The 16,792-nt window shown below is 37.8% G+C and overlaps 1 protein-coding gene across 1 annotated transcript in view; it reads right to left on the bottom strand.

Annotated features, from left to right (window-relative positions):
- Window positions 1-16,792, bottom strand: part of LOC100765974 (complement factor H) — a 77,511-nt gene that overhangs the window by 41,517 nt on the left and 19,202 nt on the right. Inside the window, exons 4-7 of the mRNA XM_027417434.2 lie at window positions 14,214-14,290; window positions 12,503-12,694; window positions 9,531-9,701; window positions 6,129-6,302 (exon numbers count right to left, since the gene is read on the bottom strand). Coding sequence (XP_027273235.1) covers window positions 6,129-6,302; window positions 9,531-9,701; window positions 12,503-12,694; window positions 14,214-14,290 — 614 coding nt within the window. The remainder of the gene's footprint in view (window positions 1-6,128; window positions 6,303-9,530; window positions 9,702-12,502; window positions 12,695-14,213; window positions 14,291-16,792) is intronic.

Raw genomic sequence — 16,792 nt, 5'->3', positions numbered from 1 at the left:
TCACCATCCCTGACTTCAAGCTCTATTATAGAGCCATAGTTCTGAAAACAGCTTGGTATTGGCACAAAAATAGACAGACAGAACAATGGAAACAAATTGAAAACCCTGATATTAACCCACACACCTATGAACACCTTATTTTTGACAAAGATGTTAAATCTATACAATGGAAGAAAGATAGCATCTTCAACAAATGGTGCTGGCACAACTGGATTCAAACATGCAGAAGATTGCAGATAGATCCATTTCTGTCACCATGCAGAAAACTTAAGTGCAAATGGATCGAAGACCTCACCATAAATCCAGCCACACTGAATATTCTAGAAGAGAAAATGGGAGATACCCTTGAATGAATAGGCACAGGAGACTACTTCCTGAACATTACACCAGTAGCACAGACTTTGAGATCTTCCACTAATAAATGGGACCTCCTGAAACTGAGAAGCTTCTGAAAGGCAAAGGATATAGTCAGAAAGACAAAACGACAGCCTACAGAATGGGAAAACAACTTCACCAACCCCACATCAGAGAGAGGGCTGATTTCCAAAATATACAATGAACTCCAGAAGCTAGCCACCAAAACACCAAACAATGAAATTAAAAAGTGGGGTGCAAAACTAAATAGAGAATTCTCAACAGAGGAATCTGAAATGGCTGAAAGACATTTAAGAAAGTGCTCAAAATCCTTGGCCATCAGAAAAATGCAACTCAAAACAACTCTGAGATACCACCTCACACCTGTCAGAATGGCTAAAATCAAAAATACCAATGAAAATCTATGCTGGAGATGATGTGGAGAAAAAGGAACACTCCTCCATTGCTGGTGGGAGTGCAAACTTGTAAGACCATTTTGGAAATCAGTATGACGGTTGCTCAGAAAAATGGGAATCAGTCTACCTCAAGATCCAGCAATTCCTCTCTTGGTTATATACCCAAATAATGGGTATGTTCATACAATAAGGACATATGTTCAACCATGTTCATAGCAGCATTGTCTGTAATAGCCAGAACCTGGAAGCAACCTAGATGCCCCTCAACTGAAGAATGTGGTACATTTATACAATGGAGTACTACTCAGCAGAAAAAAGCAATGGAATCTTGAAATTCACAGGCAAATGGATTGAACTAGAAGAAACCATCCTGAGTCCCGTAACCCAGTCACAAAAAGACAAACATGGTATGTACTTACTCATATATGAATGTTAGACATAGAGCTAAGGATTACCAGCCTACAATCCTCTTCAATAAAGAATTTAGGAAACATGAAGTACTCTATGGGATAAATGCATGGACCCCAGGAATGAGAAGGGTCAGGAACTCCCGAGCTAATTGGGAGCATGAGGGGAGGGGAGGGGGAGCTGCCAGAATAAGAGCAGGAGAAGAGGAGAGGAGGAAATGGAGGAGCAGAAATATTGATTTGGAGGAAGAATAGAGGAGAGCAAGATGAGAAATACCATATTAGAGGGAGTCATTATAGGTCCAAGGAGAGATCTGGCCCTAGGGAGACTTCCAGAGATCTACAAGGATGACAAGAACTGACAATCAAGGCAATGGTGGAGAGGATAACCTAAAAGCCCTTCCCCTAAAGTGTGATTGATGACTACTTTTTATGCCATGCTCATCCAGTGGCTGATGGAAGCAGAGGCAGACATCCACAGATACACACTGAACTGAACTCTGGAACTTATTGCAGAGAGGGAGGAATGAAGATCAAAGAGGTTGGTACCAGGTTGGAGAAACCCACAGAAACAGCTTGCTTGAACAAGGGGGAACACATCGACCCAAGATGCTGTCTGGGAGGCCAGTACAGTACTGATCCAGACCCCTGAACATAGATTTCAATGAGGAGGTCTCTGCACTCTAGGAGGCCACTGGAAGTGGATTAGTATTTTTCCCTGGTGTAAGAAGAGACTTTGAGAGCCCATCCCATGTGAAGGGCCCAGACCAAGATTGATGTGGCAGACTTTGCAGAGCCCCTCTTGAGGGCCCTATCCTGCCTGGGGAGTGGAGGGTGGATGGGGGGGTTGGTCAGAGTCGTGTAGGAGGGGTGAGGGTGAGGGGAGGGAGAGGGAGAAGGGATTGACATGTGAAACAAGTTTGTTCCTAATTTGAATAAAAAAATAAAAATAAAATAAAAAAGAGTTTTAAAAGGATCCTTCCCTCTCCAAAAAGCCACCATCGTGTCTCTATCAGTGTTTCAAGATGCGCCGGGACTTGGGAAGACATACATGTGGCCTTGCATACACGCAGGACTGCAGGAGATATCTAGGAATGTAACGGAGAATAGAAAACTCCACGCCTACTAAGGGGCAGCTGGATGGTAAAGAATATACAGGACAAATGATTGCAATGAGCAGGAAGAGAGTTAATAAGGACCAAGATGGAGAGTCTTCACCTCCTTCCTTCATTTTAAACTTGGAATAAAGAGGCAAATAAGTACCCAGTGGTAAAATTCAGCAGGGTTTAAGAGACTTGAAAGTTTTAGCTAAATCGCTTACAGGAGATAAGAAATTTACAGGTTCCCTCAGATCAGAGAGAGAGAGAGGCTCAGGGGAACATAAGCAGGATGCATGTGCCAATATCATTCAAACTGCTCAAGGAACTAAAGATGGCTTATGTCCAGTATGGAGCAACAGCAATTTTTACCCAGACACTGATAAGGGATATTGCTGTAGACGCCTCACCCCTAGGAAATTGAAAGCGGGTAACCAAGGTCAGGAGGAGAGTATTTGTTATAGAGAGCAGGCAGGGACCTAGGGAGTTAGTTCAGAATTTGTTTCTAGGCCCGTGTGGACATTATTCAAAAAAGTTAGAGACACAGGTGTTGAAACTTTGATTGTAAAACAGGCCGTATTGCATGCCAGGTCATGCTAAGGCCTCAAGGAAGAGGACTGATGTAGGCAAGTTCATTAAGATTTTTTCAGATATTGGAAGTAGCTTACACTCAGGGATTAGTGATGGTGGCTGCCTTACAGGAACTTCAGTTAAAAATATGTTATTTTTACAGAGAAAGCAAGGCATAGGGAGGAAGAAATGCACAGAGCCTTCGGGAGGTTGCTTTGTATGTGATCAGGAAGGGCACCAGGTCAAACAGAGTCCCAACAGAAGAGAAAATAGGGGATCAGGCTTGTGCCCGAAATACAGCAACAGATTTTCCAGTGGCCCTGAGGGCAAAAGTGGAGCTAAGGCCGAGGTCAGTCCTGGAATCGGCCGCAATCTGCCAGCCCTTAGCCAGCAGCTGGGGCCAGCATCTTCGGCCAGCTCGACAAAGCTGCTGACAGGGAGGCCTTAACCTCTCTGAGAAGTGGATGAGGGTGAGATGGGGAGATGGTGGGGGGATTGGGATGATGGGGGAGAGAGGGAACTTGGATTGGTATGTAAAATAATATTGTTTTAATTTAAATAAAAAGTTAATTTAAGAAACCACCTGTATGGATTAGTACTTTTCTCTGGTGCAAGAAGGGACTTTGAGAGCCCATCCCACGTGAAGGGATACACTCTGGCCCTGGACACATGGGGAAGGGCCCAGGACCAGCACAGGAAGATTTGGTGGACTTTGCAGAGCTCCCGTTGAGGGCCCTACCCTGCCTGGGGAGTGGTGGGTGGATGGGGTGGGGAGTAGGGTGGGAGTGGGGGAGGAGGGATGGGGGTGAGGGGAGGGAGAGGGAGAAGGGACTTACATCTGAAACAAGCTTATTCCCTAACTAGAATTAATAAACAAATTTTAAAAAAGAAAGAAACCACCTGTATAAAGGTACTATAGAACCATAAGAAGGAAATTGATAAATCACTTAAATCTAGGAAAACCGCAAACAATTGAAGGAAGTGAATAAATCCCTTAAGGAATCCAAGAAAACACAAAAAAAGAGTGGAAGGAAACAAATAAAACTGATCAAGATCTGAAGACAGAAATAGAATTAAAAAAAAAAAAACTACAAATGGAGGGAATTCTGGAAATGAAAGATTTAGGAATCTGAACAGGATACATGGAGGAAAGCTTCACCACCAGAATACAAGAGACTTTCGGGTATTGAGGATACAATAGAAGAAATGGAAACATCAGTCAAAGAAAATGTTAAATCTAAAAAACTTCCTGACTCAAAACATCCAAGAAATCTGGGACACTATGAACAGACCAAACCTAATGGAGAGGAATGAGAAAAATCTCAGCTCAAAGGCCTAGAAAATATTTTCAACAAACTCACAGAATAAAATTTTTCTGACAGAAAGAAGGGGGTTCCTATAAATGTACAAGAACCATACAGAATGCCAAATATACTGGACTGGAAAAAAAGTCCTCTTGCCACATAATAATCAAAACACTAAATATACAGAACAAAGAAAGAATAATAAAAGCTGCAAGGGAAAAAGACGACGTTATATATATTTATAAGTATATAAATATATATATTCTGTATGCCAGAAGAGCTTAGATCACTGGTGCCAGTCCAGATTCCTATTCCCAGCAATACTTTCAATCACCATAGATGGAGAAAATAAGATATTCCATGATAAAGTAAAATTTAAACAATATCTACATAGGAATCCAGCTGTACAGAAGGTGAGGGTTGATGTGGAAGCAGTGCAACAGAAATTTCTAAAACTTATGAAGGTGATCCTAATTAGGTCTCCTAACAATGGGAGATACAGTCTCAACTGGCTATCTCTTGTCATGAAACAGGCTTCCAGTAGTGGGACTAGGCTGTATTCAATTGAGTTGTTAACCAAGAGGATTCCATAGAAATCCCCAAACAACACAGGCTATTTGCTAATAGATGGGTTGTTCTTTGTTAATTGAGAGTGGGGACCAATGGTCATATAACACCCACTCAACTCACTGATTATAGAGAAGCCCAGCTGGTGCCTACATGGAGTCTTCACCACTAGATTCTAGTGTCTTTCTTGCTGGAATATACTATGAAGGCTAACAAAAATGTAAATACTACCCCAGTCCTATATCCTTTGACTTTGAAACAAAAACTATCATGTCAAAGTTGGAAATTACAGCCCAAAAGGAATAAAAAGAGTCCCAAGAGCATGCAGAAGAATCAGAGACACACCCATTGTCACAGTCAGGAGTCCCTTAAAAATGCAAAGCCAAACCCTTTGACCTACAACCTTTCATGCCTGTAAAATATTCTAGGGCAATAGTGATACAGAACTTGTGGGCATAGCCAACCCATGTTTGATTTGATATAAGACCCTCTCCATGAGGATGAACCCACACCCAACACTGCTTAAGTAACCAAAAACTAGAGACTAGATAGCCCACAGATGTAGGGTAAAACCAAACACTCCTGAAAAATAAATAAGCAAGCAAGCAAACAAATAAATAACATTCCTATGGTATTTTGCTGTACTTGTAGAACAGTATCTTATCCAGTCATCATCAGAGAGGCTTCCTATGTCAGCAGATGGGAACTGATACAGAAATCACAGCCAGGCATGAGATGGAATGTCTAAATTTTGCTCTCCATCAAATCCTTCCCCACAGAGCCCAGGGAAATATATAGAAGAGAAGGTGGAAAGAGTATAAGACCCAGAGGGGATGGCGGACAGCAGGAGAACAAGGACCCATCAATCAACTAAGCAAGGCTCATATGAGCTCACAGGCACTGAAACCTCAAGCACAGGGCCTATGCAGATCTATATCAGATCCTCTGTGTATGTATTATAGGTATTAGCTTTGCATTTTTAAGGGACTCCTGACTGTGACAATGAGTGTGTCTCTGATTCTTCTGCATGCTCTTGGGATACTTCTTCCTTTTGGGCTGCAATTTCCAACTTTGACATGATAGTTTTTGTTTCATCTTAACTATAATTTGCCATGTTTGGTTGTTATCTCTTAGAAGCCATTTCTTTTCTAATGAGAGACAGAAAGAAAGGGAGTGTATCAGTAGGTGAGGGGAGTTGGAGGAGAATTAAGAAGAGTGGAAAAAGAAGAGACTATGATAATATATTGTATGAGAAAATCTATTTTCAAAAGGAAAAATATTACTCTTAAAAGTAGAGTGTTTCTAAAGGTTGTACAGAGACAAAATGTCAATATTTGCTACTTATCTCCATTTGTCCACATTTAAAAGCATAATTTTATGGTTATAAGGATTCAAGATGTGAAAAAAGCTTACAGCTACATCTTGGAGCTGGGACCCATCCAGTACTTGTACACTTTACAACAGTTTCTCTGGTTGCAGGATAGAAGCCATGTGTACACTGATATCTGATTTCATCATCAGCTCTGTGTTTAATCCTGTGAGGTGAGTAGATACCATTTGGGATATAAGGAGGTTTGCATGTCATTTCTGAAAAGAAACATATACAAATAATCAAAACTGTTTAATTCTCATTAAACTTAATAATATGAACATTAAGTGGCAGATACTTGCACTGATAAATATAAAAATGGCGTTGAAATGAGCACATCTTTATATGCCTGAAATACCAGTCAGACTTCCTTTCTCTCCTCCTTATGTATTTGTGCCTCTCTGAAAAATAATTCTTCTCTCTTAAAGCCATCATTTATAGTGCTTCATATTCCATAACAAGCAATAACTTTATTATATATAACTTAAGCAATTTTTTCACTTTCTATTTCTTTGATTACCAATACTGGCCTCTGACTCTCTTTAGGCCTATTTATTAATATTCACAACCTCTTGATTCTAAATAGTTGTGAAGATGTCTTACCCCTTCCTCTTTGAAGCAAATGTACCTTCTGGCTTACATGGAACAACTTACTAAATTTGGAAGCTGCATCTTTCATTTTATAGAAAAATTTAATGTAATTTTTTCACCTTTAAAAATAAGTAATTTGGGCTTAATGAATTCTATGCTTTTACCTATACTTTCTGTATCCCCTTCACCCTCCAATCTTTTTACCAGCCCTCATTTTGTCCTGTCTGTTTTCCAGATCATGACTTTTGGGCATGTTTTTTTTTGACACATTTAGTTTTGATATTCTCCTTTCTACAGCTTTGGTAAGAAAGGATACAAAAACATGATGTGACTATCAACTGATTCCAACAACTGATACAGGAGCAGAGGCCCTTATTGCTTACACTGAGAGTGAGCACGCAGAAAAGGAATCACTCACATTATTATACAGCTTCTCATTCCGATGCATCTTCCTACAGCAATGGGATAACCCAGCAAAGGACTTGGACATCCTTATCTGTAAAAGGCTAGTTAACTGTTCTCTATGAGAACTACTTAGGTCTACTTAGCAAAAATAGACAAAAGTTCTCTCAACTCTTTGTCCGAATTTTAGTGTCTTTCACCTCTTCAAAGCTCAAATTCTTAAAATATAATTTCACCAGCTATCTCCTTTTCCCCACCCCCTATGTAGTTCTCAATACTCTCTGATAACTCCATCACACTGCCAGTGAAGTGACAGAAGTCTCCCATTTACTCAAAGATGCAAATCCAGAAACTCACTTTTTCATAGAAATCAAACCTCTTGGAATAATTTCTTCTGTTAGTCACTGACTTCCTGAAGTACTTCAACATACTATGTTTATATTTTTCTACTTCTCCTGGTCTTTATCTTGATATTTGTTTTCATTTTGTAGTTTTATTTTACTTTGCAATATTATTGTTATGTTGTTGTCAGCTCTTCACCCTCTGATCTACTTAATTTTTAGGCATTTTTACTAAATTTTAACTTATTTGGTACCACTTTCATCTTATTCTGTGTACTGCCACCACTCTGATCAAAGTTTGGCTGTCACATACATTAAACCATTTTCCGAATGTGCACTTTCTGTCCTGTGTGTCTCAAATCATTCTGCCCTAGATCTTCTCATTGATATCATTGCTACCTTACACAATTATTACTTTAAGTCACTATAATTGTTATATAAATGAAATTTGTCTTTGCCTTAGTTGATTTTATATGAGCATATATTTTTTTTCATTCTTTGGCATTGAAGATAATCACCATGATTAAAAACTATCCCTTATGCTAATAATTTTGTCCATTAGATCAAAATTCATACAGGTGAATGAAGCAGGCCCTGTTGCAGAACTCAAAGGCATTCCCAATTTAAAACATGATAGTCTGTATTGTTGCCCTTTCTTGTTTTTCCTCCTACATCTAATATTTTAATTTATAAAACAAAACTTATGATAGGAATTGGGAAATTTTCTTTACAAAGCTTCATTGTCAAATTTTGGTACAGATTTCTATGGTTTCAAGTATCATTTGAATGATTTTTCTCTTCCCATACATAATTCTAATGTATGCATTTAGTTCATGAAACTAAATTCATTTACAAAATCTGTTTGGTACAGGAAACAGATCTTTGTCAAAATTAATATTTATTCAGAAGTCTATGGTAGTTTTCATTATTCCTTCTTGCTGTTAGTGACTGTCTGCTATATGATAGAAAGCCAAATGTTCGGAGAAGTTTTTCTAAAAGGCTTGGTATTGTTCTGATCAGCAGGAAAGAAGTATTTTGTTTTGTATTATAATATCTTGTTTGAATTTTGATCTCTTTCAGATTCCATGCTTCCTGTAAATTTAGCTATGACTAAGTGTGTTTTCAGCTATATGGTGGCAGGCAGATTAAGGTGTTTGGTTTGGACATAATCATACACAAACACAGGTAAGCTCTTTCTCTGCTCCCGGAGGACAAAAGCAATTGTTAGAACATATCAGCCAGGGTACACAATGGCGCAGTGCTTTCATTAATAAGAAACTATTTTTCATCCAGGAATATAAATTTTCATTCAGTGAAATGAAGTTCATTATAAGAGATTCGCATGCCTAAATGAGTTAGGATGCAGATCTCTATATTTATATCATTGAACTCTCATTTACTGTCTCATGAGAGCACCCTCTGTCAACTCTCTCCTTAATGAATAAGACCCTCAAGAACACAGACAAACTTTTAATATCTGACATGTGACTGTGCTTGACAAATGTTTGAAAGGAAAGTTAAATGTAGTCTATTTCTCACTCCTTCCTCCCTCCCTCCCCATCTCTCTCAAAGTGTTTAAAAGAAGCAAGCCTAGGATGTGCTGAAGCACTCTTGGGAAACTGTACATATTTCTCAGTTTGAAACAAATATATGCTGAGGAAGAGTTTTTAATTAAGTGGCTAAGTGGCTGAGAAAACCATGGAAGCATTAGGCAATGAAGCAGTTTTGCCACACTAATAGCATATAACAAAGTTGAATTCTTTATGTCTTGCTCTGAATTCATTTAAAGCTGGAATGATTGTTTGAAAAGTTCTTAAGTGCAAGACAAAGACTTAATATAAAATAACATTTCATGAGTTATATTTTGATATTTTAATGGATAAACGATCTATTTAGGAGAAGACCTGGAGTTAAGGATATGGAGGAAGTTTAATGCCAGAGGAATACTACTGCAGATACTGTTTCTCTGATTAGAAACCATGAACATCATGAAAAGAAGTGGATGGACTCAATGCCATCAGTTTAACACAGATCTGCATGGCCATCATTCTTTTCCACTCACTGTCCTACTTCTTAAATAATAAAAGACTTAGAAAATATCAATAACTTCACCTTCACAGGCGGGCTGAGGACTCCATCCGGAAACTGTGCAGACTGCATCCCCTCGTTCTCTGTACACAAAACCTCGGTCACATTGATACTGATACCTTTCATTCTCCTTGTAAACTGGTTTCTTGGATACAGCTTGTCCATTTGCAACTACTGGTGGTGTGCAGGAAATCTCTGAATGCAAGAGAGTAATTGTATAATGTTTACTATGAAAGGAAATCTGCTGAGCAAGTCATATTTTCACAACGACAGAGCTTTGCTCACATTAGGTCAATCGGTGAAAATCATCCAACCAAACAATTGCTTTGAACTGACTGCTTTCTTAATCATATATCTGCTCTTTCAAATAGCCAATTTTTAAGGAAGCTAAAATTATATTGCTAATTATATTTAATATTATAGTAAATTAGCCTCTTGAAATAAATGACAGCCTGTAAAACTCCTCATATTTTTGTGAAAATGAACATAGGCACAGGCTTGAAGGTTAATACTTTACAAAACAACACATCTTCTCATTGTTGACAGTAATTTTCAAGACTTCACTTTTTCAAGGAAATCTATTAAAATCACTTTCCATTTGATCTTTAAGAAGTCATAGACTTCTGCTTTGATACCTTCACCATACATACATTTTTTTTTTCAAAAGCCAAGCAAAGAAACCTAGAGAATTCCTGGCTACCACTTTTAACACACTTCTCTTAAAATACACTACTCCGGGACTGTGGCACTAGCAACTGGTCTCTTAAAGCCTCTCCTCCCATCTTTCATTTTTTTCCTTAATTGTAACTAAATGAATTTCCAAATGGTCACTTTGAAATGTTTCGTCCTTTCCGAAATCTAGCTGAGTTAATTTGGCCCAGCCTATACAGTAACTATGCTGATCTACGCTCATTCTCTTACTGACTTACCACCTCTCTTCAACTGTTGAACAGCAACTCTCTCTAAGATAAAACATTCCATCTAGGAGGGAAACTCCTGCAAAAATAGGATACTCTATAGCAATTCTCATCCTTCCTAATGCTGCAACCCGTTAATACAATTCCTCAGGTTGTGTTGACCCCCAACCAAAAACTCACTTTCATTACTACATCATAACTACAATTTTGCTACTGTTATGAATTGTAATGTAAATATCTGATATGCAAATGGTCTTAGGCACCCCCTGTGAAAGGATTGTTCAACCCCAAAAGGATCATGACCACAGGTTGAGAACAACTGCTCTAATGGGAACTAAAACATCCCATCCTCCAGGGAAGCTCATTAAGCTCTGGAAACAATTCAAATGCTTCAGGAAGTCCTTGAAATTGGCATCTTGACCAGTCCCCTTCTTCCCTGTGTATACATAAGCAGTGAGTGCTATGTAATATTTCTATCAGCTGAGCTTCCTAGAAGATGCTCAGACCTCTGTGCATTGTGCTCCAGATTTACGGCTTTTGTGAGCCTTCATCCATACTGGGGTGGTCTTTAGATGATGCAGCTATCTTTGAGTCACTTCTACCCTTGTAGCTGTAGTAAACTCATTAGTTCACCAACGTGGACTTTGGTGGTAGATATGTTGTTAGTTCCCTATCTGAAGTGCTTAGATGTTTGTTCTAATCTCCTTAGTAATGAGGTTATGCAGCAGCATCCTACAGTGGGGCTTCTGTAAACAGCTGATGAGGCCTAGGACATCACTGTGCAGTGAACACCTTGCTGTCTTCCACCTTTCTTCCTAGGGACTTCTGAGAGCTGCCATGCTTGCTCTTTTTAAGGTATTTTCAGATGCAAATACTTTAATCTCTCTTTAAAACTAATCTCAAGGGTCAGAATTTCCTAGGTTTCACTAGCCACAGGCAATGAATTATAGGGACATAAATAACACTCATGAAACTTCAATATGTGGAGTTTGTTGTTCACCTAATGTATGTATCAGTATATCGTTATTTTCATGAAGAATCAGTGTTGTTAGAATGACTTGTTAACACCAAATGGTCAGTCCTGAGGGAATGAAATGATGTAATTACATTCTCAAAAATTAAAGAAAATTTAAAAATAAGAAAACATTGCCTTCTTTAGTGTAAAGTAGGCATGTTAAAAAGGGTGAAAATATTAGAGATGTTAAATAATAATTCAAAAATAAATATAGTACAGGTACAGTGCCATGTGCCTATAATCTCAGCATTCATAAGGGAGGTTCAGGAAGATTGATGTAAGATGGAAGTTATTATGGAGTACATATCAAGTTCAGGCCATGGCTACATTGTGAGAGACTGCCTCAAAAACAAAGAAAAAAAAACTAAAATTAAGAGGAAGAAAAAACCAAAAATCAAAAAATATTGTTTCACAATTTATTATATCACTTTGCTATAAGTCAAAGTTTATTTAGTGGATTCAATTCAGGTAAGTAAAACTGACAGTAAATTTGCCATACAAATATGGGTTTGTGTACATGTGTGTGTGATATATCACATCCTAACAACATTAATTAAAATAGAATTCTTAAAAATTAAACTTTGCAGCAAATATATGTATAACCCTTCCAAACAATATTAATTAAAATTAGAATGCCTTAATGAAGCATGAATGAAAACAGAATAAGCCTTTAGCTTCCAAAAATCTTTGTAAAATTTGTTCTGGAAGCCAACTTTACAACACACAGCAGAAATGCTGAGGTTAGACTTTGAATAGCAACACCAGGTAGTGACATTTGTTTACATCTTAAGCAAGTCATTAAGCCACAGTAATCATACCAATCCTGGGTATTTCAATTAAAGAGATTATAAGAGGACATGATGGATATAGTTGTTCTGAAGGTAAAATAAAAGAGTTCATGCAAAAAAAAGCCTTCAGTCAATTACAGGGAAACAGTTATGCTTAATAAGCATTAGAGTGATGCAATTCTCTTTTAATTAAAAACGTACTTTAAAAAATGCATAGTTTTCATAAGAATAGCTAGAACTATCCAAATACCAAAACAATGAATATGTGCATCTTACCCACACATCTCGGCTTTTCACTGCTCCAAAGGCCGTTTTCTGAGCAGTGGATTGCTTTCTGTCCTTCAACCTTGAAGCCTGCATTGCAGTCAAAGCGCACCACCTGTCCAAAATAATATTCCTGGTCTGGTTCCACTGAGCCACTTACAATTCTTCCATTCTCTGGTTCTGTCACTGGCAAACACTTAACAACTGAAAACATAGGCATCACTTTTACTATTAGAACTTGAAAGCTTCTACATGAAACATGTGCATATGAAGAAAAACACCAGCAACATAAGCCTGGAAGAAATTGCTTAAGTGTTTTAGGAACATTTAGTATGATTGTTGAAAGAGACAAAAGTTATGTAACATGAGTAGTCTGGTTATCAATTTCTGTGGGAATGGGAAGAGAACACTATCACTTTGAATGATAATTGAATTTTAATGATCTCAAGTGTCTCTTAAACTATTGAAAAATGTGAATTCTGGAATAATCAAATACACATGTTGTACTGATGACTCAGAGCAATGTGACACTGGAATTCCTCTGAGTATTCCAATAAAAGCAACGAATTTTAAGGTATTTCTTCTGATAGAGAAATTGTCCTTAATTTTTCTTTCCTTTCCACCTTGTTATTTTACTTAGAATTTCTCCATCATGAAGATATTCGGTTTATGTTGCCTGAAGAGACTTCGATGCAACAGGTATCCTAGGAATGTTTTCTTATCTTCCCACCCAAAGATACTGACTGTACAGGACATTTGGTGGCAAAAGCTCAATTTTACACAAGCAACTCATGTAACTCTGATGTCAATGTTCCCTGAAACAACTCTCCTTTCCTTATCTGAAAAGGATATCTGTATTTCTTTTCCTTATCTGAAAAGGATTATCTGTATTTCTCCAGGAATGAGAATGTCCAGTGTGATCACATTCTCTTTCTCTCTCTCCTTCCACCCCCTGCCCACTCTTCTTTCTCTCCTGTATTACTTACCCTGGAAATAGGACATAGCATTTGAATAGACTAGAGATCTGGACTATTTTCCCCAAACTTACAAACAAGACCTGTATTTCCTCATTCTTTCTGTTTGTACTACATATGAGCAAGAGGTAAAAAAAAATGGAGAGGTCTTTCTTATTTCTTTCCCTTTTTTCCCCTAAAGTTAGGCTATGAGAAAACCTTGACAGCAGCATACTGTTGATGTTTCAATCACATTCTTTACCACAGTGATGGCCTATGTCCCTGTAACTAGATAGTTATTAGGGGAGACATTCTTCCTGAATACGGCTTTCAAATTCTGACCTTTTATTAAGCCAGTGATGGTTGTATATATTATTAATGTTTGAAATCTAAAATGAAAGAAAATTGGCTTTGGTATTTCTAATAATCAGTACCCTGATCACAAAATTATATCAATCTTTTTTTGTATTTATTATGTTGGTAGATAGTTTTGAGTTTTACTGGTTTTATTGATGACCCTTGTGTGTCTAGGGTCAAACCCAAGACACCAAAGAATCTACATTAACCCTGAGCAATTTGCCACCCTCTGGACTTAGTATACTTAATACATTGAAATACAAAATAGTTCCCTAACAAAACAGCTATGTTCTGTTTTAGCCTGGAAACTATAAAATATTATGAATAAGATAAATATAAACTTCAAGAATATTTTTACTGTAAAATGTGTGAAACTCTTATCTATCATACATGACAAACAGCTTTTTATTTACCTTCACATAATGGAATGTCATTGGTCCACCCATCCGCATCACATTCACGGTAATCAATCTCACCTAACAGTTGATACCTAAAAACAAAAACCAAATAAAATTGTGTTGAGACATCATGCATTTTCATGTACTTTTAAGCTCTTTACTGTCACAGAGGTCCTCCAGTAAGAGATTTTTAAGGAAAAAAAAAAAAACACGTTTTTCTTATATTATTCTAACCTTGCTCCCAATTGTTTAAAGAAGGAAAACAATTCAGTAGAATACCTGAGTCAAAGAGCTTGGACGTAAGGGTTTTCTAGATGCTTCCTGTAGAGGAGATGGAATAATTGACTATAAATGGGATACTCTAGCTCCCTTAACAAGCAGAATGTGTCTCCTTCCAAGAGAAAAAAGAAAGTTCCTGGTAAAAGACTTTCTGTCCACAGCAGAGACCAAACCCTTATGCCATGTTCCTTCTGACATTGTGTAAAATTCTACACAAAACTTTCTTGGACCTATGTTCATGGAGGGAGGGGAGAGGAGTGGAAAATGGTTGTTTATACAGAAAAAAAAAAACTTTTTGCAATGTTGTCTCAAAATCACCTATATGTAGGACAACAAAATGATTGCTCAAAAGGAATCATTCCTCTAACTAATATATAACTAAACCTATACCCAGCAGAGAAAATAAAGACAGAAACATAGAACTAAAAAGGGTAAGCAAAAAACAGGGATGCAATAAACCTACTCCACACTTGGCCTCTATTTTTGCATTAAAACAAAACAAAAAAACCACTTATTCCTCAAGCTAGATAAGACATTCATCAATAAAAATTTAAAGTAATGCTACTCCTGCCCAATGTCCTCATCCCCCCCATCTCTCTGAGCCTGCAACTGAATAGAGTGGACCTGCCCAGACAGGGAGGAGCTTCCTGAGTCTGGAAACATCTCACTCTTCCTTCCCCCTCTGCCAACCCCAACTCTACTGAAGTGAGTGTACCCTCTGCTCCTGCCCTATTCCTGCCCAATATCCCCATCACCTCCGGATCTCTCTGGGCCTTCCCAGACAGGCAGGAGCTCCCTGAATCTAGAAACACTCACTCTTCCTTCTACACCCCTGCCAGCCCTATCCCTACCTAATGAGGAGACTACCAGGAGAGGCAAGACCATCCAGAGCTTCAGACATTAAAGTTTTGGTCCACACACACCACCAGGTGGCAAGAGGAGATAGAGAGACCCCACCTGGACCCACTGGAAGAATAGATGGGAAGAGGAAAGAATAAGAACACACTCAGAAACAGAAAGACCAATATGACACACCAGAATCTAGGGACTCCACAACAGCAAGATCAGAAAAGCCCAACACAGAGAATGAAGAAGAGATGGACCTCAAAAATTATCTTAGGAAGATGATGGAGATCTTTAAAGAGGAAACAAAAAAATCCCTTAAAGAAATAGAAGAAAAACAAGCAAAAATTACAAGAAATGGAGGAAAAGACAAACCAAAAAATTCAAGAAATAAACAAATCTCTTAAAGAATGTAAAGAAAGCTAAGAAAAAACAACCAAACAAGTGAAGGAAGCAGTCGAAACAGTTCAAGGCATGAAAGCTGAAATAGAAACAATAAAGAAAACACAGAAAGAAGGGATGCTGGAAAAAGAAAGGCTGGATAAACCATCAGGAACTAAAGATGTGAGTATAACCAATAGAATTCAAGAGATGGAAGAGAGAATCTTAGTTGCTGAAGACTAGCTATAGGATATATAGTCATTGACCAAAGAAAATCTCAAGTCCAAGAAATCCCTAACACAAAATATCCAGGTAATATGGAACACTTTGAAAAGGCTGAACTTAAGAATAATAGGTATAGAAGAAGGTGAAGAAATACAGCTCAAAGATACAGAAAATATATTCAACAAAATCATAAACGAAAACATTACCAACGTAAAGAAAGGCATGCCAATGAAAGTACAAGAAGCCTACCGAACGCCAAATTGAGTGGACCACAAAAGAAAGTCCAGTCATCACATAATAATTAAAACACCAAACATACAGAATAAAGAAAGAATATAAAGAGCAACAATGACAAAAGGCCAAGTAACATATAAAGACAGACCTATCAGAATCACACCCGAATTATCAATAGAAACTTTGAAAGCCAGAAGGTCCTGAATAGACATCCTACAAACACTAAGGGAGCATGGATGTCAACCTAGACTACTGTACCCAGAAAAACTTTCAATCACTATAGATGGAGAAAACAAGATATTCCATGACAAAACCAGACTTAAACAATACATATCCAGAAAACCAGCACTACAGAGAGTTCTGGAAGGAAAACTCCAACTCAATGATGGTAACTACACTCAGAAAAACATAGGAAATAGATAATCCAATTTTACCAAACAGGAAAAGAAACAGGAGGGTGAAATACACAAACAATGAAACGAACAACAATAAATCCAAAACAAAAAAGAACCAACAATCAATAGACATTAATATCCCTCAATCTCAATGGTCTTAACCTGCCCATAAAAAGATGCAGACTAACAGAATGGATACGAAGACAGAATCCTTCTGCTGCATACAAGAAACACATC

This window comes from Cricetulus griseus, chromosome 5, assembly GCF_003668045.3.
Source record: "Cricetulus griseus strain 17A/GY chromosome 5, alternate assembly CriGri-PICRH-1.0, whole genome shotgun sequence".
NCBI classification, from domain to species: Eukaryota; Metazoa; Chordata; class Mammalia; order Rodentia; family Cricetidae; genus Cricetulus; species Cricetulus griseus.
Note: the sequence above shows the minus strand (reverse complement) of the source record. Positions and strands in the feature narration are given on the sequence as shown.